Below are 24,953 nucleotides of genomic sequence, written 5' to 3'. Positions count from 1 at the left end.
TGAAACAGAAGGGCCTTGAACCAGGGATACTGTATCCAGCATGATTATCACTTAAATATGAAGGAGGGATTAAACAATTCCCAGACAAGCAAAAGTTGAGGGAATTTGCTCCCACAAACCACCTCTACAGGGTATCTTAGAGGGACTGCTCTAGATGGGAGCACTCTGAAAAAGGGCACAGAACAAAACCCCCAACATGTGAAGAATGGAGGAGGAGGAATAAGAAGGGAGAGAAATAATCATCAGAATGTGTTTATAATAGCTTAATAAGCAAGTTAAGATAGTAAAGAAGGTAACCTTGAACCTTTGGTAAACACAAATCTAAAGCCTGCAATGGCAATAAGTACATATCTTTCAATAATCACCCTAAATGTAAATGGACTGAATGCACCAATCAAAAGAAACAGAGTAATAGAATGGATAAAAATGCAGGACCCTTCTATATGCTGCTTATGAGACTCACCTCAAACCCAAAGACATGCACAGATTAAAAGTCAAGGGATGGAAAAAAATATTTCAAGCAAACAAGAGGGAGAAAAAGCAGGTGTTGCAGTACTAGTATCAGACAAAATAGACTTCAGAAGAAGGAAAATCACAAGAGATAAAGAAGGACATTACATAATGATAAAGGGGTCAATCCAATAAGAGGATATAACCATTATAAATATATATGCACCCAATACAGGAACACTGACATATGGGAGACAAATACTAACAGAATTAAAGGAGGAAATAGAATGCAATGCATTTATTTTAGGAGACTTCAACACACCACTCAGTCCAAAGGACAGATCCACCAGACAGAAAATAAGTGAGGATACAGAGGTGCTGAACAACACACTAGAACAGATGGACCTAATAGACATCTACAGAACTCTACACCCAAAAGCAGCAAGATACACATTCTTCTCAAGTGCACATGGAACATACTCCAGAATAGACCACATACTAGGCCACAAAAAGAGCCTCAGTAAATTCAAAAAGATTGAAATTCTACCAACCAACTTTTCAGATCACAAAGGTATAAAACTAGAAATAAATTGTACAAAGAAAGCAAAAAGGCTCACAAACACGTGGAGGCTTAACAACATGCTCCAAAATAATAAATGGATCAACGACCAAATTAAAATGGAGATCCAGCAATATATGGAAACAAATGAAAACAACAACACAAAGCCTCAACTTCTGTGGGACGCAGCAAAAGCAGTCTTAAGAGGAAAGTATATAGCAACACAGGCATACTTAAAGAATGAAGAACAATCCCAAATGAATAGTCTAATGTCACAATTACTGAAATTGGAGAAAGAAGAACAAATGAGGCCTAAGGTCAGCAGATGGAGGGACATAATAAAGATAAGAGAAGAAATAAATAAAATTGAGAAGAATAAAACAATAACAAAAATCAATGAAACCAAGAGTTGGTTCTTCAAGAAAATAAACAAAATAGATAAGCCTCTAGACAGACTTATTAAGAGAAAAAGAGAGTCAACACACAAAAACAGAAGCAGAAATGAGAAAGGAAAAATCATGACGGACCCCACAGAAGTACAAATAATTATTAGAGAATACTATGAAAACCTATATGCTAACAAGCTGGAAAACCTAGGAGAAATGGACAACTTCCTAGAAAAATACAACCTTCTAAGACTGACCCAGAAAGAAACAGAAAATCTAAACAGACCAATTACCAGCAACGAAATTGTATCTGTAATCAAAAAACTACCCAAGAACAAAACCCCCAGGCCAGATGGATTTACCTTGTAATTTTATTGGACATCCAGAGAAGACATAATACCCATTCTCCTTAAAGTTTTCCAAAAAATAGAAGAGAAGGGAATACTCCCAAACTAATTCTATGAAGCCAACATCACCCTAATGCCAATACCAGTCAAAGACCCCACCAAAAAAGAAAACTACAGACCAATATCCCTGATGAACGTAGATGCAAAAATACTCAACAAAATATTAGCAACCCAAATTCAAAAATACATCAAGAGGATCATACAGCATTACCAAGTGGGCTTCATCTCAGGGATGCAAGGATGGTACAACATTCGAAAATCCATCATTATCCACCACATCAACAAAAAGAAGGACAAAAACCACATGATCATCTCCATAGATGCTGAAAAAGCATTCGACAAAATTCAACATCCATTCATGATAAAAACTCTCAAGAAAATGGGCATAGAGGGAAAGTATGTTAACATAATGAAGGCCAAATATGATAAACCCACAGCTAACATACTGAACAACAGGAGGCTGAAAGCTTTTCCTCTGAGATCGGGAACAAGACACGGATGCCCACTCTCCCCACTGTTATTCAACATAGTACTGGAGGTCCCAGCCATGGCAATCAGACAAAACAAATAAATACAAGGAATTCAGATTGGTAAAGAAGTCAAACTGTCACTATTTGCAGATGACATGATATTGTATATAAAACACCCTAAAGACTCCATTCCCAAACTACTAGAACTAATATGGGAGTTCAGCAAAGTTGCAGGATACAAAATTAATACACAGATATCTGTGGCTTTCCTGTACCCTAACAATGAACTAATAGAAAGAGAAATCAGGAAAACAATTCCATTCACAATAGCATCAAAAAGAATAAAATAGCTAGTAATAAAACTAACCAAGGAAGTGAAAGATCTATACTCTGAAAACTACAAGAAACTCTTAAGAGAAATTAAAGAGGTCACTAACAAATGGAAACTCATCCCATGCTCTTGGCTAGGAAGAATTAATATCATCAAAATGGCCATCCTTCCCAAAGCAATACACAGATTCGATGCAATTTCTATCAAATTACCAACAGCATTCTTCAATGAACTGGAACAAATAGTTCAAAAATTCATATGGAACTGCCAAAGACCCCAAATAGAAAAAGCAATCCTGAGAAGGAATAATAAAACAGGGTGAATTATGCTTCCTGACTTCAAGCTCTACTACAAAGCCACAGTGATCAAGACAATTTTGTACTGGCACAAGAACAGAGCCACAGACCAGTGGAACAGAATAGAGACTCCACACATTAACCCAAACATATATGGCCAATTAATATTCGATAAAGGAGCCATGGCATACAATGGGGAAATGACAGTCTCTTCAACAGATGGTGCTGGCAAAACTGGACAGCTACATGTAAGAGAATGAAACTGGATCACTGTCTAACCCCATACAGAAAAGTAAATTCGAAATGGATCAAAGACCTGAATGTAAGTCATGAAACTATAAAACTCTTAGAAAAGAACATAGGCAAAAATCTCATGGACATGAACATGAGTGACTTCTTCATGAACATATCTCCCCTGGCAAGGCAAATAAAGGCAAAAATGAACAAGTGGGACTATATCAAGCTAAAACGCTTCTGTACAGCAAAGGACACCATCAATAGAACAAAAAGATATCCTGCAGTATGGGAGAATATATTCATAAATGACAGATCTGATAAAGGATTGACAACCAAATATATAAAGAGCTCACACACCTCAACAAACAAAAAGCAAATAATCCAATTAAAAAATGGGCAGAGGAGCTGAATAGACAGTCTCTAAAGAAGAAATTCAGATGGCCAACAGGCACATGAAAAGATACTCCACATTGCTAATTATCAGAGAAATGCAAATTAAGACCACAACGAGATGTCACCTCACACCAGTAAGGATCGCCATCATAAAAAAAACAACAACAAATGTTGGCGAGATTGTGGAGAAAGAGGAACTCTCCTACACTGCTGGTGAGAATGTAAATTAGTTCAACCATTGTGGAAAGCAGTATGGAGGTTCCTCAGAATGCTCAAAATAGAAATACCATTTGACCCAGGAATTCCACTTCTAGGAATTTACCCTAAAAATGCAGCACTCCAGTTTGAAAAAGACAGATGCACCCCTATGTTTATTGCTGGAGTATTTACAACAGCCAAGATATGGAAGCAACCTAAGTGTCCATCAGTAGATGAATGTGTATAAAGAAGAAGTGGTACATATACACAATGGAATATTACTCAGCCATAAGAAAAAAACAGATCCTACCAATTGCAACAATATGGATGGAGCTAGAGGGTATTATGATCAGTGAAATAAGTCAGGCGGAGAAAGTCAAGTACCAAATTATTTCACTCATATGTGGAGTATAAGAACAAAGGAAAACTGAAGGAACAAAACAGCAGCAGAATCACAGAATCCAAGAATGGACTAACAGTTACCAAAGGGAAAGGGACTGGGGAGGATGGGTGGGAAGGGATGGATAAGGGCGGGGAAAAAGAAAGAGGGCACTAGGATTAGCATGTATAGTGCATGGGGGGCACAGGGAGGGCTGTGCAACACAGAGAAGACAAGTAGTGATTTTACAGCATCTTAGTACACAGATGGACAGTGACTGTAAAGGTGTATGTGGGGGGGACTTGGTGAAGGGTGGAGCCTAGTAAACATAATGCTCGTCATGTAACTGTAGTTTACTGATACCAAAATTTAAAAAAAAAAAGGCATATATTGAAATGAGAGTGCTTAATACCCGTGGTTAAAATTGTAATTTACCCACAATATCTCACCTGGCTTTATTACATATGCATATCAAAAGGAGCCCAAGGGTGGATAGAAGTATGGCTTTAGTTGATTTGCATAAATCCTCAGGGGTAGAGAGAAATTCATCTCCAGATAAGTGGGTAATTTCCTGCGCAATGGAGGGTTTATCAATACCTGAGAGGTGAGGGGGAGGGCTGGTTTTGTGGCTGCTGGAGCAGAGAAGAGAGAAGGTCCTGGACTGCATTTTGTGAGCAATAAATGGATTTTAAACTTTATTTATCCTTTTGACTGATTTCGGTTTTAGAGGAATTTTGCCCCAGGATTTCCTCTCCCCGGATTTACAATACTAGGTGTTTTTTAAATGCCTTTTTATTTTATTGGGCAAAGATCACAAATCTGACTTATGTCTCATTTTATATGTCCATTAAGTTGTATATCCATTTCATGCTGACATGGTTGTCTATAAATACATAGTTTCTTTTAAGTATATAATCTCTGAATTATATGGAAATTACAGCTAAAAATGAAGATGACTCAGAAATCCCATTTCATTCTTTCTGCACACTCTGACTTCACCTACCTACCAGCAAATATTGATAATTTACATCTGGAGAGTTTTCTACTGCAGAGTGTTATATTTTCGGTTTTATTTTTGCAGTAGCCCCAACACCTTGGATAGAGTACTTCAGAAAGAATATATAAATCAAACAATGGTGGGGAGGCTCATTAAAGGAGCAGAGATTTAGTACCCTTGCCATCCTACACAAGAAAACGGAAAATTAAATCACTGAATCTGACTAGTGTATGGTGTTAATGCCACCCATTTGACAGAATTAAAAAACTCAAGTCAATTAGAAACACACACCTAGAATTATAGGAAAACGAGACAAAGAGTAATACCAAAGGTTTTAGTGAGAAAACAATTCTAAGTCCGGGGAGAGGACATCCTGGGGCAAAAACCGAAATCAGTCAAAGGGAGAAATAAAGTTTTAAATCTGTTTATTTCTTACAAACTGCAATCCGGGCCCTCTCTTTCCTGCTCCAGCAAGCAGCAGCAAAACCGGCCCTCCCCTCCCCTCTAGGGTACAGATAAGCTCTCCTTGCCCAGGTAACAAACCCACTGATATGGAGATGAACTTCTTTCCACCCCTGCGGAATGATGCAAATGCACTAAAGCCATACTTCTTTCGACCTCTGAACGCCTATTGATATGCAGATGTACTAAAGCCAGGCGAGATATTCTGGAAATATTACAATTTTACCAACAACGAGATAAGAAACATTAAAATACAGTTATCAAAGTGCATTTCTTTTACATATGTGTTTAATTAACAAGATCAAAAAACAGCAGCAGGTGAAATAACTAATATCAGATTCAGACTCAATGAGCATGAACTTTATTTCAAGACAATAGCGCGAAGTGATAAAAACATATGTGATTGCCATTGTTGAAAAATATCACAGATACTGCAAAATCCCTTGTGAGTGGTTGCCTACACACATAATTGAAATACTAAATTGGATTTAGAGTTTGTGAAAAAGATACTTTTCCTCTCCACGTTCACGGCCCTATAATGGAATGTGGAACTCAAGATTTTTGTCAAGATTTTTCAGTAAAATTAACTAGGCTTCCCTGGGAAACAAAACAAAACACCTCAGCCACAGAGGCCTTGTGGATATGGTGGAACAACTCAATCAACCCATCTTCATAAAGCCCTTTTGGTTTGCCTCTGTTATCACTCTAAACAACTACGCTGCCTTCCCAGTTTTTCTTTTGTTTCCCCTTCCGTTTTTTGAAAATTCACCTAAGAGATAATAGACGAACAACCAAGAAAGACTCCGTGGTTCCTCCCAACAATATGCATGCAGGAAAGGAATCTAGCAAATCAATCTGGTTAAATTATAAACTGCTATGGTGAGTTATATATTTATTATCCTTAGCTTCGGGGTGGTAACAATGATTATGCAAATTACACAATAGCGTGAATAACCCCTCCAAAGGGCTCCATTAACCTAGGTGGGGTGGGAATCCAAGCTTTTAACTGCTTCACAGTATTTACAAATTTTAATGTCTTCTTTAATTGGTGCAGTCATTTTTCTCTAGTAAATGCAAATAAGTCCAGGGACAAGTTCTGATTGGCTAACTTTCAAGTCTTCGCAAACCAATGGGAAAGGAAGCTTTACGGAACATTCGACACTCTTAATGACCCCTTCCTCAGACTGCCTTGAAAACTGTCTTTTGAAAGGTGTAAGCGCGGTGAATATTGTTAAAACTGATGTCAAGGCCAAGCTAGACGGGCTGCAGTTCGTGGGTCGCATGCACCGTCTGCTCCACAAGGGTAACTACGCCGACCGGGTAGTGGCCTGAGCGCCCGTGTACCTGGCGGCGGTGCTGAGTACCTGACGGCCGAGATCCTGAAGCTGGCGGGCAACGCGGCCCGCGACAGGACGCGAATCTCGCACCGCGTGCTGGCAGGCCCCATTGCCGAACTGCTACTGCCCCCAGACCAAGCCAGGAGTTTAAATCATAAAACGCTAAAGGTTCTTCCTTAGAGCCTCGTAATTACCTGAAAGTAATTGTGACCGTGGTTAGGTGTCGAGGTATATGGTTAAGCTCTTTTTTCTGATAGTAGTGGGTGGCTCTGAAAAGAGCCTTTGAGATTCTCAAACCGGACGTCCCGCTACAACTTTTACTTCTTCTTAGGCGCAGACTTCTTTGCTTTTGTAGTCTTGGGTTTGGCAGTTTTCGGCTTAGCTGCTTTAGGCTTAGGGGCTTTGGCTGGACTCTTCGCTGCTTTCTTCGGTTTACCTGCTTTCACCTTTTTCGAGCTCTTGCTCACTTTCTTGGTCCCAGCAGCGGTAGCTGGCTTCTTCGCCTTCTTCGGGGCCTTCTTGGTGCTCTTAGGAGGGGCCGCGCCCATTGCCCTCTTGGGCTTCTTGGTCGTCCCCGCGGGCCTCTTGGGCTTGGCCACAACCGGTTTCTTGGCTTTGGGCTTGTCTTCCCCGGAAGCCGCTTTCTTGTTGAGCTTAAAGGAGCCGGAAGCGCCGGTGCCCTTAGTCTGCACCAGGGTGCCCTTGCTCACCAGGCTCTTAAGGCCCAGCTTGATGCGGCTGTTGTTCTTCTCCACGTCGTAGCCGGCGGCCGCCAGCGCCTTCTTGAGCGCAGCCAAAGATACGCCGCTGCGCTCCTTGGAAGCGGCGACTGCCTTGGTGATGAGCTCGGACACAGAGGGCCCGGACGCCCTGCGTTTCCCAACTGTTGTGCCTGCCTTCTTCGCTTTCTTCTTAACAGGTGTTTTTTCTACGGGTGCAGGAGCGGTAGGAGGAACTGGAGCAGTCTCCGACATTTTCGTTCTGCCCAGAAAGACAAACGATGATCCTAAACTGTCAGAACGGCGTGTTTCTGCACTGGCGGCCTGGGTTTATATAGTGAGTCGCTGAGTGTGATTGGCTGGCTACTCTACGCCGCGCCGCTAGGAAGGGATCCTCGGCTCTGGCTAGTGGTTGTGTTTTTTGCCCCTTAAAAATGAAGAAAAATACAGAAAATCGGGGCACGAAATGATTAGGCATTTGGGGGAAATGGATCCGAGAGCCTCCAGGCTTCATTCCTGCCTCATTTGTTGTGCCTAGTTTCAAAACCGGCTCTCTGAAACTTTCCGGATTCCCTCAACTCTCTTTAAAACTTCAGTCAAATCAAGACGACTTTCAGATTTTCCTTATAAATACTATTTTTCTCTGTTCCGCTTGCAAATCTTTCTTCCAAGGCATTGTTCTGCACATTCTTTTCTTTGCAACTTTATGTAAATAAACTCAATTTTACTCAAATATACAAAGAAAGCCGGCATTTTCGAGAGAGAAATAGCACAGCTCTCCCACAAGTTGTTTGCCCTGAGCACTGGGAAATTGGCACTGGGATAGAAAATTCGATGCACAAATTAGATAACTGTTTTACAAAATATATATATATATATATACTTAAGTATTTGAGTGACCAGTGGGTAAACTGGATTTGATTCTAGTGTTCTCGTGGTCTAATCATTTTAGGAACTATGGGGGGTGACATTGCCCCATTCATTTTCTAGACAAAACATTATATAGCCGTCAACTTTCTTACTAAATTAATATACAAGGTATTTCAGATCTAGAACAGGCATTAGAGACCAACCACTGCACCTACAAAGAAGAAAAGTTAACATGAAGCAATAGAATGGCAGTTCTACATCATTTTACCAGCTAGGAGCTGAAGAACATTGTGAGATCATGCATTTATATCCCATAGTTAAAACTATAAAGTACTTAATGACAGACACCTTGCCCATAAGATTTTTTAATCCATTATTTAGCATAGAATTTTGTTCCTATTTCCTATATTTTAAAATGACACTTAAAGTGCAAAGTTGGTTGCCTGTTTTTCAACATTGCAAGTAGGGCCACAGAGGATCAGAAAGAAAACATTCACATTGAAATCACTTTCTGAATTTTCATAATTCTCCCTGAGCTATTTAATAACAAAATATGATGTAGGCTGTCACAACCTAAATTAATTAGCTGAATATATCTACCTAAGGAGTTAAACAGACATTGACTAGCAAGCATTACAGACTGTACTACTCCATCTCTTTTACTGTGCAACAAACAGAGCTAATGTAACTAGGTAAATATTGAAGAATTAAGTTCAAAATAAGTATTGCCTACCACATAATCACATACTGAAATTAAATCCTATGTTAACATAAATAAGGAAAGTATTTTAGTGTTATGTTTCTTCTAATAGTTATATGCTTATTCCCAAAAGTCTAGTTATTCGATGGTGATATTCTCACATATATCGAACATGATAATCAACTTTCAAGATAACATCTCTCTACACCTAACTAATTCCATAAAAATCACTGGGCTTGTTTTTAAATAGTCATTTATTGGCCGGCACTTAACTGAAATTGAGTCTCTGGGACATGAGTTCATGGTATATGCCAAATACAAATACTCTATAAAGAGATAAGCTTATAGCACTGCAGCTGCAATATTCAATTCTCCCTAGGCAGGCATCATTTTTATGAGTGTCTAGTAAAAGGGCTGCTCATCATCCTCAGTAGCATAATTGTCTATACCAAATGCATAAACATTATATAGGCCTTTACTTTTTTAGCCCAGAACCTATTATCTGGACCTAAAGATACCATTAAAATTCAAATTTTTAAAAGTTTACAGTTTGGGTCATCTTTGTATTCATATATCATTCGTTGAGTAATCGTTGGCATTGTCCCCTAAGTTACATATACTAAATTTAAGATAGGTGAAAAGTTCTTTCTACTGCAGATGCCACCATTTCATTCTTGTACAACTCTCACTGGTTCGTATGGCTATTTAGTTTCCATATAAGTGAGAAGACACTGGGGTTAAGGGCCATTTTCTTAATTGTTCGTAGGTAATCTCTGCCTTTCTTGGAGGGCAACAACTGAGGCTTTATTTCACCTGAAAAGTGCTTCCCCAGATGCTTGTAGAAGGATGGGGTTCTGCTTCATAATAGTTACTGTTCTTGCTTGATACCCAGGTACTTATCTTCTCTGTAACTGAAGCATGAACAAAGTTCTTGAAAGCTGGATCACTCCATAGGACTGTAAAGTTGAAGTTTCACCAATAACTTTGGTAACCATCAAAAAAGTTGTGTTCATTACTTTTGAATCCTAAATCTATATATATATATATCCTAAAACAGTGGATTTCCTACTAGAATAAGACTTGAACCATGAATTTTATAGATGTAAAAAATAACTGAGAAAAACTACAGTTAGGTAGGTGATGGATACCTCACTGATGACTTCATGTTCTCTCAATTTTTATGTTCACCCCCCTTTTACCATAGTAAATGACTATAAGAGATATAGGTAGTGCTCATCAGGTCAGTCCACAAAGGCTGTGCTTAACTGTTCCAAAATTCAGTGAATGTTTAAAAGCTTAAGGATAAAGTGACTGTTGAATAAATATCAAAAAGGACAAAAAGTAAGGCTATACATTAGACAGAGCACTGTGTTTGAATCCAATGTATTCAGTAGGCCCACAAGAAATTACTTCTATTTTAATTTCCAGTCAGATGGTCCCACCTGAGGGCACTCTCTCACTTCAAACTCCCTTCAAGCAGCACAACTATATCTTACTAATTTTATTTCCTAAAAGGTACTAATACTCTCAAACTTCCAATTTTCTTTTTATATGTCCCTCTACCTGCAATATCTGGCATACCCAGAAGTTGGCCAATTTCTATTACACTTCAAAAATATTCCCATTTTCACTTCCTTTAGGAAGCCCGTTCTCTGATATCCACCACACTCCCTTTCCCAGTCCAGAATAGAAGTTCTTCAGAAGAAATTCTCTATCACAGCATATAGTCCAATAGCACTTATTGCAATGCTGGAAATGTTCCATATCTGAACTGTCAAATATACAGCCCCAAGAATTAATTTTTAATTTAATTTAAGTGGACACATATAGCTGGTGGCTAATGTAAGATAGTTTTAAAACAACTCTTCTCAAAATTGAATGAGCATACCACCTACTTGAGGATCTTTTTTAACATGCCATTCAATTCAGTAGAATTGAGGTTGGGCCTGAAATTCTGTGTCTAACAAGCTATCAGGTGATGTTAATGTTGCTAGGACACAGCTGCTCCCACCCATCACTACTAGACTGAAACTAGAGTATGCGAGGCTGATGTCTGACCCTTCCCCCTGAGTTTACTTTTCTCTTCTCTCTACTAGATGTTATTTAAAAGAACATGGGGGCTTATCTTTGTAAACCTATTGTTTGTACACCATTATTGGTGTGGATAAAATGAGAATTCCTGTGGCCAGGATTCTCACCTGGCCTTGGTTGACTAGCTCACTGCACACCTGTGGGCAATACATGACTGTTGACTCTATATAAAGAGCTCCGCCCAGTGCTCTGTGCGTGGCACGGTAGAAGGGCTGCAAAGGGGCAGGAGAGTAGAGCAGAGGCTAGAGTGGTGGCAGCACCGAGGACAGAGGCCCAGAGGATGGCTGTGCGGTACGACTGTGCAGAGAGGCCCAGAGGACAGCTGTGCAGGATGGCTGTGCAGGCAGAGAGGCCCAGAATAAGCTGTGTGAACAGAGGGGCCCAGAGGACGGCTGTGCAGACAGGGGCCCAGAGGCAGAGACCGGCTTGCTGCATGCAGACTCTCTCTGAGTGAATGGGATTCTAATGACTGACCCGCCACCTGGAAATAAAGTTGGGTTTAACCCTGTCACCCCAAAGAACGTTTTACTGTCCTTATCTTTGGTCACATTGAATCCGTAGCGAACTTGCCTGGGGCTGAAACCCATTGACAAGACACTTGGTATATAGAACATCCTAAATTATTAAGTGAATGAATGAATCATGCTTCTTCTTTGGTGCCTTTCTCAAAGAGGAGAGCATGGGGGATCACTGTGTCTAAGTATACAGGGAAGTGTATCCGAAATAAATCTCAAATAGTCTCTGGCTCAAAAAAAATGAATAACCTTTTGACTACCTATATGTTCCAGCAAGAAAGGAATTTTTAAAAATCACCTCTGTAGTAACACAGAAGGCACTCAACCTGAATGTATGGAATGTGAGTAAATATGGGCGTTTGTCTAGTAAACATAGCAACCTATCATGTTTGTAGAACATGACTTCCATTACTTTTCTACATGAACAGTATTCCAGTGCATTAGTGTTATTTTTGTTAACTGTCAATTTGTTAGCTGTTATGCACCATGATGTAGCTTCAATGCTTTCCTTACTTAAAACAGTGGTAGGTGGCAAGGTCATTCTCCAGAATCAGAAACCTAAGTTCTGACACTAACAATACCACTTATTGGAGCACTCATTGTCTCCAAGCCTGGAATTTTTCATATATACAATACAAATAGTGCTTTATAAGTCTGGAAGCAAAGAGTAGAAATTAACATCAGCTCCCCTTCCTAGAGCTCCCTCTTTTCAAGAAAACACACGCACATATATACAAATAAACACGTATATATATATATATATATATATATATATATACACATAATGTTTGCCAAATGGGAATTTTCTGATTAGCCAAACTTAATAAGTATTGATACAGTTGTATAATTTAATATTCTTAAAATGATTTTAATGTTTAAAAATTTTATTCTGCTCTTTCCCTTCTGTAGACAAGTGTAGCGTTTACTGCCTCTTTTTTGTAAATGATAAGAATGATTAGGAGATTTGCACAATATCGTTTGAAAGAACCCAAAGGCACAAGATTAAAGGCCACAGAACCCAGCCAATCTGAGACCCTAATAGGAAACTGCGGAATCAAAGGCTAACTCTCACTTCCCCGCTGCACTCTCTTGCTAGGCAATAGCAGACGCCCAGTGAGAAGAGGCGGGGCAAAGGACCCGTTCCCGCCCCCGCCGTTTCAGTCTCCTAAAAGGTCCGCAGAGCCCATATATAAGATGTTACAGTGGATGTTTGATCCTTTTTCTTGAGAGGTACCTGTCACATCTGGTAGAGACAAAGGGCGGAAAGGCCAGGGCAAAGGTGGCGCCTATCGCCCCCGCAAGGTGCTGCGGGACAGCATCCAGGGCATTACCAAGCCCGCCATTCGCCGCCTCTCCCGGCGTGGAGGGGTCAAACGCATCTCTGGCCTTACCTACGAGGAGACCCGCGGGGTGCTGAAGGTGTTCCTGGAGAATGTGATCCGTGATGCCGTCACCTACACGGAGCACGGCAAGGGAAGACGGTTACGGCCATGGACGTGGTCTACGCGCTCAAGCGCCAGGGCCGCACCCTTTTACGGCTTCGCAGCTAAACAGTTCTCTGTGCTGTTACTACTTCAACCCCAAAAGGCTCTTCTCAGGGCCAGCCCCTTAGTCACAGAAAGGGCTGTTAATGTAAGTTAATTTTCTGTAACTACGTGAGTGTTTTGCTGTTTAAGCAGGAAGGGACTTCCTGTGTTGTCTAAACACAACAGTCTGAGCATGAAGCTAATGGTTAACTAAGATGATTTTAACACCTGGAAACCCCAATGTAACTTTTAAAGGTCCTTGCGACGATCTTTATTTCCAAGGTTTTGATAAATGTCTTTCCCAACTTGCCAACCTGTGGTCTTTGTGATAGGCGTGTTTATCTCTGCAGTGGCCTTCAGGTCATCACATAACCCTGCCACCTTTCCTTGTAAAGAAAGTCCCTCTCTACCTGAGGGTGTTGGCCATCCAAACCTAGTCATAGTGATGTCAGCTTAAATTTTTATTATTCCACTTCTAGCTCCTCATACACCTATTTACCTCAACTTAATCCATGCCTTTATCCATTTTCTAGATCCTTGCAATTAACTAAATCTCCATGTAATCTGGAATCACTATCTCCATGTCTCTGCATCATTATTTCTGCAACATTTCCAAAAACTACACTGGTTACTATTGATCCGCCAAGTTCAAAATCACACATTGGAACTTCATTTCTGCTATATTTGAATCTGCTTATTCTGCCTTCACAGTGTCTTTACAAGGCTCTTAGGTTCTTTTCTTCCAGACTAAATCTGCTCTCCCATTATTTTCCTGCTTGCTTTTTGGAATCCTACTCTGATTCTTTCCAGTAAACAATCTCTTGTAATCTTAACAGTTCATAGATCCTCCTTGACCCATCTCTTCCAGAGTGTTCCATAAATGGTGAGCCATTATCCAGACACCCAAAAGAGAATCAGCTGAAAGGTAGGCAGAATATGCCACCCTAAAACATGCCACTTTGGCATAAGGGTTATCTTTTTAGCAAAAGGCACTTGAAAACATGCAAGAATGGGGCTCTGACCTCCACCTTTTCCTCTAAAAGCAGATAATGATTCCATATGAAAAGCACCATCCTATACGAGGAGGAAAAGAACATTCTCACTAGAAATGGGGAGTCAAGACTAAGATGTTTGTACAAACAGACCTTGTTAAAATAACCTTCATTTTCTTTAGCCTCCCCACATATTTTAGTTGCTATTTCACAAATAACCACTCTTTGTTCAACCCAGTATATAATCACAGACCTGAACACTTTTGGATCTTCATTTTCCTATGCAGGCTCTTTTGTACAAATAAAAATATTACAGAAAACTTGTATGTATTTCCCCTGTTAATCCGTCTTGGGTCAATTTAATTCTCAGACCCTACCAGAGGCCCTAAAAGGGGAGTGGAAAGTTCTGTACAGCCTTCCAATCCTATTACCAGTGCCTTATTGTGACTACAGATTGCATCAGGTCTCTATCTGCATTTTTCCCACCCTGCAATCTGTCTCCCTGCAATCACAGGGTGACTGAATGACTTGCAAATGTCATCATCCTATCTGGGGGAGGGGAAAAAAAAAACTTCAGTGGTTCTGACATCTGCAGAATAAAACCCTAATTCTTTGCTATATCTGACACCTTTCTATCTGCACAGTCTAGACTCCAAATTCCTGTCTCCAACCACCACTGATTTCTACAGCTGAATATACTGAACACCCACAAATGAGTTTCAATTCTTCTGGACGATTCCAAACAGCATTTTTCTCTACTCATCTTAGGTTCTCTAGCCAGGGCCTATAAATTAGACTGAGATAACCAAAGAGGAAAACAAGTTTAGGAGGTGCATCACACATACACATGGGAGTGCTCAGGGATAAGTAACTGAAAGGAGTGGTAGAATTTGGGGTCTGTATACCTAATTTGGGAGAATGTGAGGAGAGGCTCTTAAGGAAAAGCAATAGACCTTTTGGAAACATAAATGGGTCCTAACAGAATAGATGGCAGATATGATAGTTTGTGACAATGTCTGTTTGGATGTAGAACCAACTTCTCATTTCCAAAAAGAATCTAGAGTTGCCCCTGAGAAGGGCATTTTTGATAACCGAGTTCTTTTGAGAAGCTCTTCTTTTAGGCAAGTAAGGATTTCAGGGGCTGAAATGCCTTCAGCACAAAATAATTCTGCTTCATATAAGTGCTCATATAAAAGTGGCATATTTTGGGGTGGCATACCCAATCCCTTTCACTCCTTCAAAAGTTCCCTTCAGAACTTTACTGAATTCTCCCAGGCAAAATCAGTACCTAGGATTTCCTGACACTTGACAAAGCACCTTCCTGCGCATGTGTACATAGCCTGACTTCAGATTCTCCTTACAACCTTAGAACATCTACACACTTAGTTGTTGGTGACGGTTAAAACTTGTAAGCTCATTTTCCTCTCAAAATGTCTTGAAAGCTTGGACAGTATCTTCATTTTGACATCCTTAGGACCTAGAAAAATTGCTTGGCACATATTATTCATTTGGTAAATATTTGTGCAATGACTAAATGATCTAATGAAACTAATAAGCTATCAGGGCCACAAACTTTTATACAGATTACTTCCATTTAACAGCATTATCTGGTCCTCCAGAACATCTTGTCTGGGACCATTTTTCTTTACACAAAATGTCAGATTTGTGGCTGCCAATAACTGTTGCAGACTTTTTAAAATGCAGATTGCAAACCTTTAGTTGGTTATGAAAACAGCTTAATAGGTTCCAACCAGACTATAAAAAGTAAACATATCTCATATTTCCTGTTTTTACAGGTCTTAAAACATCATCTTTCAAATAAGATATTTACTTACCTTCTAAGACCAGGGATCAGGTATGTCACCCTTCTGTGAGTGGCAGAATCACATGGTATAAGGGAGCAACTGATACCCAAATTGGTCGAAGAAGGATGTGCTGTTAAGAAAAAAAGGTACAAAAGGGATAAATGGATAACAATTAAAAACAAAGCGGCAGATGCTAGAGAAGAAACACTGTAAGTTTTTGCTCCTAAAAGCCCAAGTTTCACTCCCAATATAGTCAGCATCTTTCATGTTTTAATCGTGGACAGTTTGCTTACCTCTTTAGCCCAGCTTCCTCATCCCTAGACTGGGGACATAAACTCTGACCAGGCCATTGTGAAAACAAAATGAGACAAGATAGAATTAATATTATACCCCCAGCAGAAGTGAATCTTCGATCATTGCATGAAGGAGCTGCAAACCTTAATCAGCATAAGTTCAAAATTTGATGTCACAGTGAAAAAATTATATGCAAACAAAAGAACCAACAGAAGCCACTGCTGTAAAGTGTCTGGCTTTTTTATTGGGTAAATCGCTTCAGATAATAGGACTTTCACAGTGGGGTGGACTGCCTAGTCACAACAATAATTCACACTTTTATAGTGCTACAAAGTACACAAAGTGGACACAGTATTTAATTGGGTCCTTAGAACAACTTTGTGAAGTAGTTAGAGCAATTTATTTATTCTCATTCTACAGACAATAAGAAAGAATTCAGACATGAAGCAACCTGTACAAATTTACTCTGAAACCAATTGTCCTCCATGGCTTGGATTGCTTTCTGAACTTCGGGAACAGACCCAGGATGCCATCCTAAAGAGGAAGTATTAATTTAAAATTGTTAGGCAGGAAAATAGATATGAGCAGGGTGGAAAGAGAAAAAGGCCAGAAAGTCCACTAAAAAAGACCCAAAATTAATCAACTAAAGCTAAAAAGCCAAGAACAACTTGGCCTGGAATGTTTGAATATTTCCCAGTTAAAGGAAAGTACCTCAGCACAGCCCACGTCTTTATTGTGTTAATCATGCAGGCCCAGCTTACTTTCTTAACTTTTACCTATATGCTGTTTTTTTCTCCTTCCAGCCCTAATTAAGTAGTTTGTAACCTAAGCAACTAATTTAGCATGCAGGCCCAGCCGTAAACAACATAGTAAAAGTCCATCTTTTACTTTAAGATTCCATCTTAAAGATTGTATTTTAATACCCAGGAAGTTAAAAATGTAAGATTCTTAACTCTTTAGCAAACAGACAATAATAGCTCAGCCCACCTTGGGGGCTGGGCAGGCAGCCTGTTGGATCTGCTCTCAGACCAAGATGCCAATATCCCAGGGAGAAATCAGGGCCTGAACTTCCTTGTGTTAAGTTAATTCTAAGTATTCAGAGACAACTTAACAAGTCTGCACCCCCAGCCCTTAGTCACATTCCGGAAGATTCCTGGAGAGGGGGAACTCCCAACCTTTCCGGGCGCTCCTCTCTGAGGTCGCCCACAGTTCCTAAGTGTGTAACCTTTTAATCTTAAACTTTCTCTCCCCAACCCTTTCAGGGTGCCTCTCCTTGCTGAGGTTGCCTGCTGCACTTCTCTCTTTAAGTTACTTTAAATAAAACTTTTACTCTGCTTCACTACTGTGTCTCTGCCCTTTAATTCTTTGTCGTGGCAGAGACAAGGACCGAGGAAAATACACAACGCTCCCCCAGCAAAATGACATTGACAAAAGAAGAGTCAGAACGAATTAAGGTATCACTCTTGTTACAGGAACATGACTAGGTTACTGGAAGACTAACATGGCTTGTTTTTAAAGGAAAGAAAACAACTTCAGTGCGTATCTGGTGCTGTTGAGGGGAAAAGGGTGTGATGGGTCTAAGGATTAATTTGTCCTCCAAATAAAATAATTGTGGAGTGAAACTCAGTTTCTCATTCCACTTTCCCATGTCCTCCTACTCCGTGTGCCGCTTTAGTTTAAGGCAGATTCATCTCTCGCGTGGCGGGCTGCAGTGGCCTTCACATTGTTTGCACTTGAAGTGCTGAGGGTGCTTCTCCAGAGTTAATCCTTTGACACATGAAATCTAAACCAGATTGTGTTCCTCTTCTGTGTGAATAAAACACAAACTCCTCATCAGCGTCTGCAGTATCCTATAAGCAGCCATCCCTGGCTACCTTTCTTACTTTCCTCCTAGTAGGCTCTCAGTTTGCCCAGTCAGCTCCTCATGCTCCCTTTTTCCAGCCACACTAGCTGCCCTTTTGTTTCTGAAGCACACAAAGCTTTTCTCACTTTGTGACTTTCCCCTTGTAAATCCTCTAGCCTGGAATATCCCTGGCCTAGCTGCCTCTCAAACTTCAGATCCAAAGCACAGTGACAGCTCCTCCAAGAGGTCTTCCCTGACTGTCCCATCTAAAATGACAGCCCAACCCACTCCCGTTACTTGCTACATCACCCAGTTTATCCCTCTCTGTTCGCCATCTGAAATTACCATCTCTGTGCATCTGTGTATTTTCTGTCTCATTCTATGAGACCATAGCTCCTATGAGTAGGCTGCATTCTAGTCTGTCACTATAACACCAGTGCCTAGCACAGTACCTGACACATAATGGGTGCTCAGGACATCTGTGTGTGCTGAATAAAAGTAGAGGTAATCTCCCTAGAGGAGATCCAACTCCTTTTCTTCTAAATCTCTCTTACTTAAAATGTGATTATTTATGACCAAGTATCTGACCAAGAATAGCAGGGAAGCGTACATAGCAGTTAAGAGCAAAACCATTAGCTTTGGAAAAATGTAAGTCTTACATCCTTACTATTATTCTGATACAATTACAATCTAAACAAATGCAGGGTTTCCAACTAAGTAGTCATTTAGTAAAAAGAACACCGTCTTCTCTCAGAAAACCTGACCTTAAATCCTAAGCAGTTAGGTGACCTTAGACAAGTCACATAATCCCTCTCTACAATTCTTGTAAAGGTCTCTGAAGTCCTCAGCTGTTTGAGTCCACAATTCTAGATGTAACATTCATTTTAGTTTTAATAAATTAGCGTTATTTTTTAGTTATTTGGAGTACAGTTTAAATTGAATCAATTGCCTGAGCACTTACTTGTACAGGAACTAAAACAAAAGACCTCCTGGGCCTGACAGTGCCACCATGAGGGGTGGACAGCTAGTGAGAATCTTCCCGGAATAAAATATGTCTCTCTCTCGCCATCTTCTCTGTGTGTCAGAGTTTGTAAAGAGTCTGGGATCTTACCCTATTTACAAGATAATAAGATAGCCTGTAACTCTTTCATGGCTGTTGGCAGTAGACACAACACTCATGGGCCAGAGACAAGAGACTTTATTACTCACAGCCCAACAAGCAGCATGTTTGCATCGATTTCTCTTGTTCCCCATGTCCCACAGGGGCTACATGGAAGGACCCAGGGGAGATACTGCACATGCAATGGGTCTGCATCACAGCCACAGAACAGCCCAGGGAATTTACTGCTTAAACTGAGTGGAGTAAGCAAATCTGCTGTTTGTCTGGGGGCAGCCATTACCTCATTCTTTAAGTTTCCTCAACCTTGATAAATGGTCCAGGGTCTTACATTCCTGGCACTAGTGAGAACATGCTGCGATCCACAGAGCCCATGGCAGATTGTTCACATGCTGCATAATAAGGCTCTATTTGTGTCTCTTCATTGAAATATGAGTGATATCAATAAAGATGAAAGCATAGCACTAACTTCCAGTAATTTATAACTTGGCTGAGCCAGAAGGTTGAACAAAAACAACTACAAAAAAGTGATAACAAACATAACATATTCAAATAGGAACCCTGACAGTGAGAAATCTCATTGCTGATGGCATTCACAGGAGAGAGAACTATGAGCTGAGGAAGAAGGCCATATGGGAGCTGGATGAGAAGCAGCAGCAAGTACTTGGCTGAGGAAAAAGCAAGGAAGAGTGAGTGGATAAGAGGCAGGTGTAAGGGGGATTCACTGGATTGTTGAAGAGCATTCAATTCTGTGAGGGATAATAAATTTCTATACTAAGTCAACAAGTCACTTGTGGATCAAGCTAGACATAGAGAATGGGGATGAACAAATGTGTGCTCAGCACAGAGGATGGGATTGAAGGACCAAGCAGACCCCTGCATCCATGAAGTATCTCTTATTTATGATGTCTCAAATCAGCCATCCACTTTCCCTCTGCCCATGACATGCAGATAAAACCTGTCGCTGAGTGCCAGAGGCAAGCATGCATGCCTCTGTGCCTCCTTAATGGATCAAGTATGTACAACTGGCCCCAGCTTCCACCTGTTCAGCCCTCTTGTTCAACTTCAATCTGGCTCTTAGAAATATACCAGCAGGGAGGAGGGCTGATATGGCCAAGAGAGAAAAGGAGACCATATATACATTGTTTAATATCTGGATTCATCTTGTGTGGTCCTTCCACCTGCATATGCAGTCTTATCCAAAGTCTGCTGTGTGGCCCATTTCTTTCTCTATGCCTCTTATTATATAGATTAAGATGATTAAATATTTTAGGCATTTTAATTGGGCCTGTGAGCCTTTCTATTCTGTAACCTGTGGGAGAGCTTACCTGATAGTGTATTTGTAGGTTAAGGATAACAAAATATGCCACCCTTAAAATACGTCAGTTTAGCATAAGGCTTATTTTGAGCTAAAGGTGCTTAAAAATCAGCAGGTGCAAGAAGGGCTGTCTGACCTCCCCTTTTCCTCCTGAAAACAGGAAATGGAAGATGCCCTTCATATACCAGGAGGAAAATAGTATCTTTATCACCAGGGACAGGAGAGTTTGAAGCCAAGAGAAATCTGTACAAACAGACCTTGTTAAAGTAACCCGTATCTTCCTAGTTACTTTTTTACCATTAACTACCCTAGCCAAGCTCCTTTGGTCACATTTTCATAATTTACTACTCTTTGGCCAATTCAGGGTATTACCATTCAAACTTTCTTCTTTGGAATCTTCATTCTCTTATATTACTTAAAACATATATAAAATACATATGTATACTTAATTTTTTGTTACTATGTCTTATAAATTTAATTCTTAGGCCCAGACAAGAATGGTAAGAGGGTAGTGGTTAAAATATGACTCCCCTACAAAAGCTACAGGGCATCGAAATAGCTTCCTACCACAACCACAAGGAGGTAGAGTGGAAAGCCGTGTTGGTTAGGCACTTTGCACAGAAGCATTGCAAGCTTCTTGGGGTTAAACTCCATGGCTTCAAATCCTGCTACCACTGGTGTGGGCTTGGACAAGTTATTTGTACACTCTGGACCTCAGGGTCCTCATTTCTAAAACTTAGGTGATAATAATGATGTCTGTCTTTTAGGGTTACTTGAATGATTAAGTGAGCTTAATATGTGCACAACTGTAGCTTTGAAGTGTCTACATTATTATCTCCTTGTAAAGTGGCACTGAAGAGAAAACTTGTACATCAGACTATTTTCCACAGAGTCTGAATATGAAGCAATGAGTACTGTTGCCTGTTTTGAACCTTTCAAACCTAGAATAAATTTTTATAAAAGAATTTCTCATTTGAAATCCACTTTTAGAATAGTGGTGAATTTTGTGATGAGCTTTTTAGGACCCAGAGGCCAGTTCTCTTCTGTGGGATTATATATCTGAGCAAAAGTGAGATTCTCAAACAGCCATTTCTTGTGTTGACTTGAGGAGAAGCAGAATACACTACCCCAGGATCTGCCACTTTGGCACATGGATTTTTTGCACTGCAGGAAATAGGGACCCAGCAGACTCAGGAGGAGTTTTTTTACCTCCCCCTTAACTGCCTGAAGGAATCTAGATGGGGGCCTGTACCAGGAAGAGAGCTATCACTAGAGAGCTGTTTTTATCAGAAAAACTCCACATGGCATGACAAGCATTTGTTTACCAAAACAGTTGCCCTTCCCATCTTCCTGTGAATTGTCTTCCTCCCTTTGAAGTCCTAGACCACTACCCCCTTCTCTGTAGCTCATGATGGCAAATATTAGCCTCAATTACCTGACTGCTAGAGAATTTGTATTTTTATGGGGCTTTCACACATACAAAATTTGTTTTCTACTGCTAATCTGCCTTATGTTGATTTAATTATTAGACCAGCCAAAGAACCTAGAATGGAAAAAGAGAAACATTTTCCACTCCTGCAGGCTTCTCTGTGGAGTGCATAACTCGAAGTTCCAGCTGCCCCAATTCCATCTATATGTGGGAGCTACAGAAACTATGCAGGGGAGAATTAAGTTTTCAGGGAATGGAAAAGTTAGCCACTGTACAGAATAAGTTTTGCTAAATTCTTGTATAGCAGGTAGAAAGACAAACAGAAAACTGGGGGTCCTATGGAGCTGTCTGCCCCTGAGACCTAAGCTGATTCCTCCTGTTCTTGTCCATTGAGTGGCCACACATTCCCAACCACAGTAGGTGTAAAAGAACCCCATCATGATTCAAAGCTCTCCTCTCTCTTCTTTTAGAGATTTGAAGATGCTTTGGCATTTTGGAAATAAGATGTAAGAGAGGAATTAATTTAAAATTGTTAGTAATCACGATCTATCCCTCAGTAAGTTAAACTACGGTTTAGAAATAAAAACTCAACCCCCAAACACTGTGTAGTACTCTAAACCACTACCTTAAGGATTTATCTGTTCCTATACTTTCCATGTTTTCTATTAGTGTTTTATACTAAGATCTCAGACCAGGTAAGAGAGGAGCCATGTCTGTTTGACTCCAAAGTTCTCACAAAAAACTCTGTAGGGAAAATGTCATTATCCCCATTTTACAGATGAGGTCATCAAGACACAGAGAGGTTATCTGCCTTCCACACAACTAGTAAGTGTTAGAACCATGATTTTAATCCATTCACTCTGGATCCAGCCTGCTGTTTAAACACTATGTCATGCTATATAAGGGTGCAAAATACTGTGCTGTCTGTAAGAAAATTGATTGAAAAACTTGGCTTTGATGGAAAAAATAAAGTAACAGTGGAAAAATGTATATCCTAAGAGAATTCTATTTCTAAGAAATGGAGCAAAGATTATCGATACATGCTCATTTGGAGGCAACAAAGTTCCAAAATCATGCAATTACCCTGCTGGCAGCTGAGCAGTTCTGGTAAAACCTTTTATCAATACATTTGATATATGTGAAGAAAGCAAGTGCTTGTCTGAAACCCGGTATGTTCATAATAAAACATACCATTCTACATTTAAAACACATATATTTAGAGAGTAAATAATTAGCCCTGTGTAATTGCGTATACAGAATAAAATTTTTATAATGGTTTGTAAAGTTCCTATGTGGTCTACAAATGGTTTAAATTTTGACACCATCTGGACAAGAAAACATGGAGATAGCATTACTTCATAACATGAAGCTGCACCAGATACCTTCCATTTGGCCATCTGGACTTACCTCTACCTTCTCCACCTGGCCACTGTCTCCACCTAAGAGGCTTACCTATGAAAGTTCACATATAGATCTGACCAATGTGTTAACCTGGACTGTAACTTCTAGTACTGTTCAGCCAGTGAAAAGCACCTGCTGGAGACTGGAGGAAAGGAGAGCAAGATGGGTGAGAGTGGGTATTTATTCCCATTTTCCTGCCTGGGTTACCATTTGCTGCCTGCATCCCTCCCTCAAAGCCACAACTCCTCCAGGGATCCCTGTTTATGAAGCTCCAGTAACTGCTTCCCTTACCCCTTCAGGCTTATAGGTAATAACCTGTCCCCACTTAGGAGGCCTGGGTTAAGGCCCTGTTTCTTGAAGTTTCTGTACCTTGCCCTCAGTTTGCAATAGTTTCGTTAGGAAACTCTCTTCTTATCACCCACTGTAAGACAGTGTCACCTATCTCTACCTGAACTGAACAGTGACATCAACCCAATGTGGTCACTACACAGCAAAAAGTTCATAGTCACCATAACAAAAAGAATTAATGTAACTACTGTGTAGATCACCTACACACACCTCGCTGACATGTCTCCCAACATATAAGGTAATTCCCAGCTTCTCAGTTTATAATAGTATGCCCTCCTCACCCAGGCAACCACCGGGCCTGCTTCTTCATATATCCTTTCCCAGCCTCTATGGCATTTAACTGCCCCCTTACTGTCTCCTATGTCTTACTCTTTTGGCCCCCTTACCTGTTACCGCCATGGCCTGAAGTGATCTATTCTGCGTCCTTCCCCTCTAGCTAACTTCTGTTCAGAGAGTCAGTGCAGGGGGAATGGTATATATCTATGACAAACACCAGGGGGTTGTGTGTCCTGCTTCATGCCCTCTCTACAGGCAAAAGATCTTTACATTCACCTGTTCAGATGACCTGTCTCATAATAACGGATCAGTTTTCAACACATTTTGTCACCCCTTGAATTTTCCCCAAATTTGTATTACAAAAATATTCAAACAAAAAGATAAAAGGTGGGTTTATCAATCATCCTTATATCACCTAGAATCAATAACTGAGTGATTTAACATTTGTATGGATATGTCTATATGTACATGTTTTTTAAAGTAAATTACAAACATTGTGATGCTTTACCCCTAAATATTTCAGTATCTAACTCCTCTAAGAATCAGAATACTCCACATAATTTCAATACTATCAAACCAAAAAAATTCACTAAATGATCTAATATCTAGTCTACATTCAAGTTTCCTGAATTGTTTCTAAAATACCTTTTAAGCTTTATCTTTAGAGCCAGGATCCAATCAACACATTGGGTTTTGTTGATATATTACCTTAGTCTCTTTTCTTAAACAGTCTCCCACCTTTTATATACCTTTTTTAATGACATGACTTTTTGAAGAAACCAAACCAATTGTGTACATGTACCCACG

General features: G+C 40.1%; 2 protein-coding genes and 1 long non-coding RNA gene across 4 annotated transcripts in view; 2 read left to right on the top strand and 1 right to left on the bottom strand.

Annotated features, from left to right (window-relative positions):
• The window catches only part of LOC140846802 (uncharacterized), a 477,545-nt gene that overhangs the window by 54,098 nt on the left and 398,494 nt on the right, over window positions 1-24,953 (top strand). The window lies entirely within an intron of this gene.
• Window positions 5,911-7,941, bottom strand: H1-3 (H1.3 linker histone, cluster member). The gene has a single exon (XM_036998483.2). It carries the CDS (start codon window positions 7,874-7,876, stop codon window positions 7,220-7,222), a length of 657 nt encoding a protein of 218 aa, XP_036854378.1. The 5' UTR covers window positions 7,877-7,941; the 3' UTR covers window positions 5,911-7,219.
• On the top strand, window positions 12,149-16,128 carry LOC108396304 (uncharacterized). The gene is given in 3 exon segments (XM_073225004.1): window positions 12,149-12,154; window positions 13,028-13,268; window positions 13,271-16,128. Coding segments are annotated over 3 exon segments (324 nt in total). The 3' UTR covers window positions 13,348-16,128.

Source organism: Manis javanica, chromosome 16 (genome assembly GCF_040802235.1).
Source record: "Manis javanica isolate MJ-LG chromosome 16, MJ_LKY, whole genome shotgun sequence".
Taxonomy (NCBI): domain Eukaryota; kingdom Metazoa; phylum Chordata; class Mammalia; order Pholidota; family Manidae; genus Manis; species Manis javanica.
The sequence above is the reverse complement of the archived record's forward strand: the minus strand, read 5'-3'. Positions and strand labels throughout refer to the sequence as shown.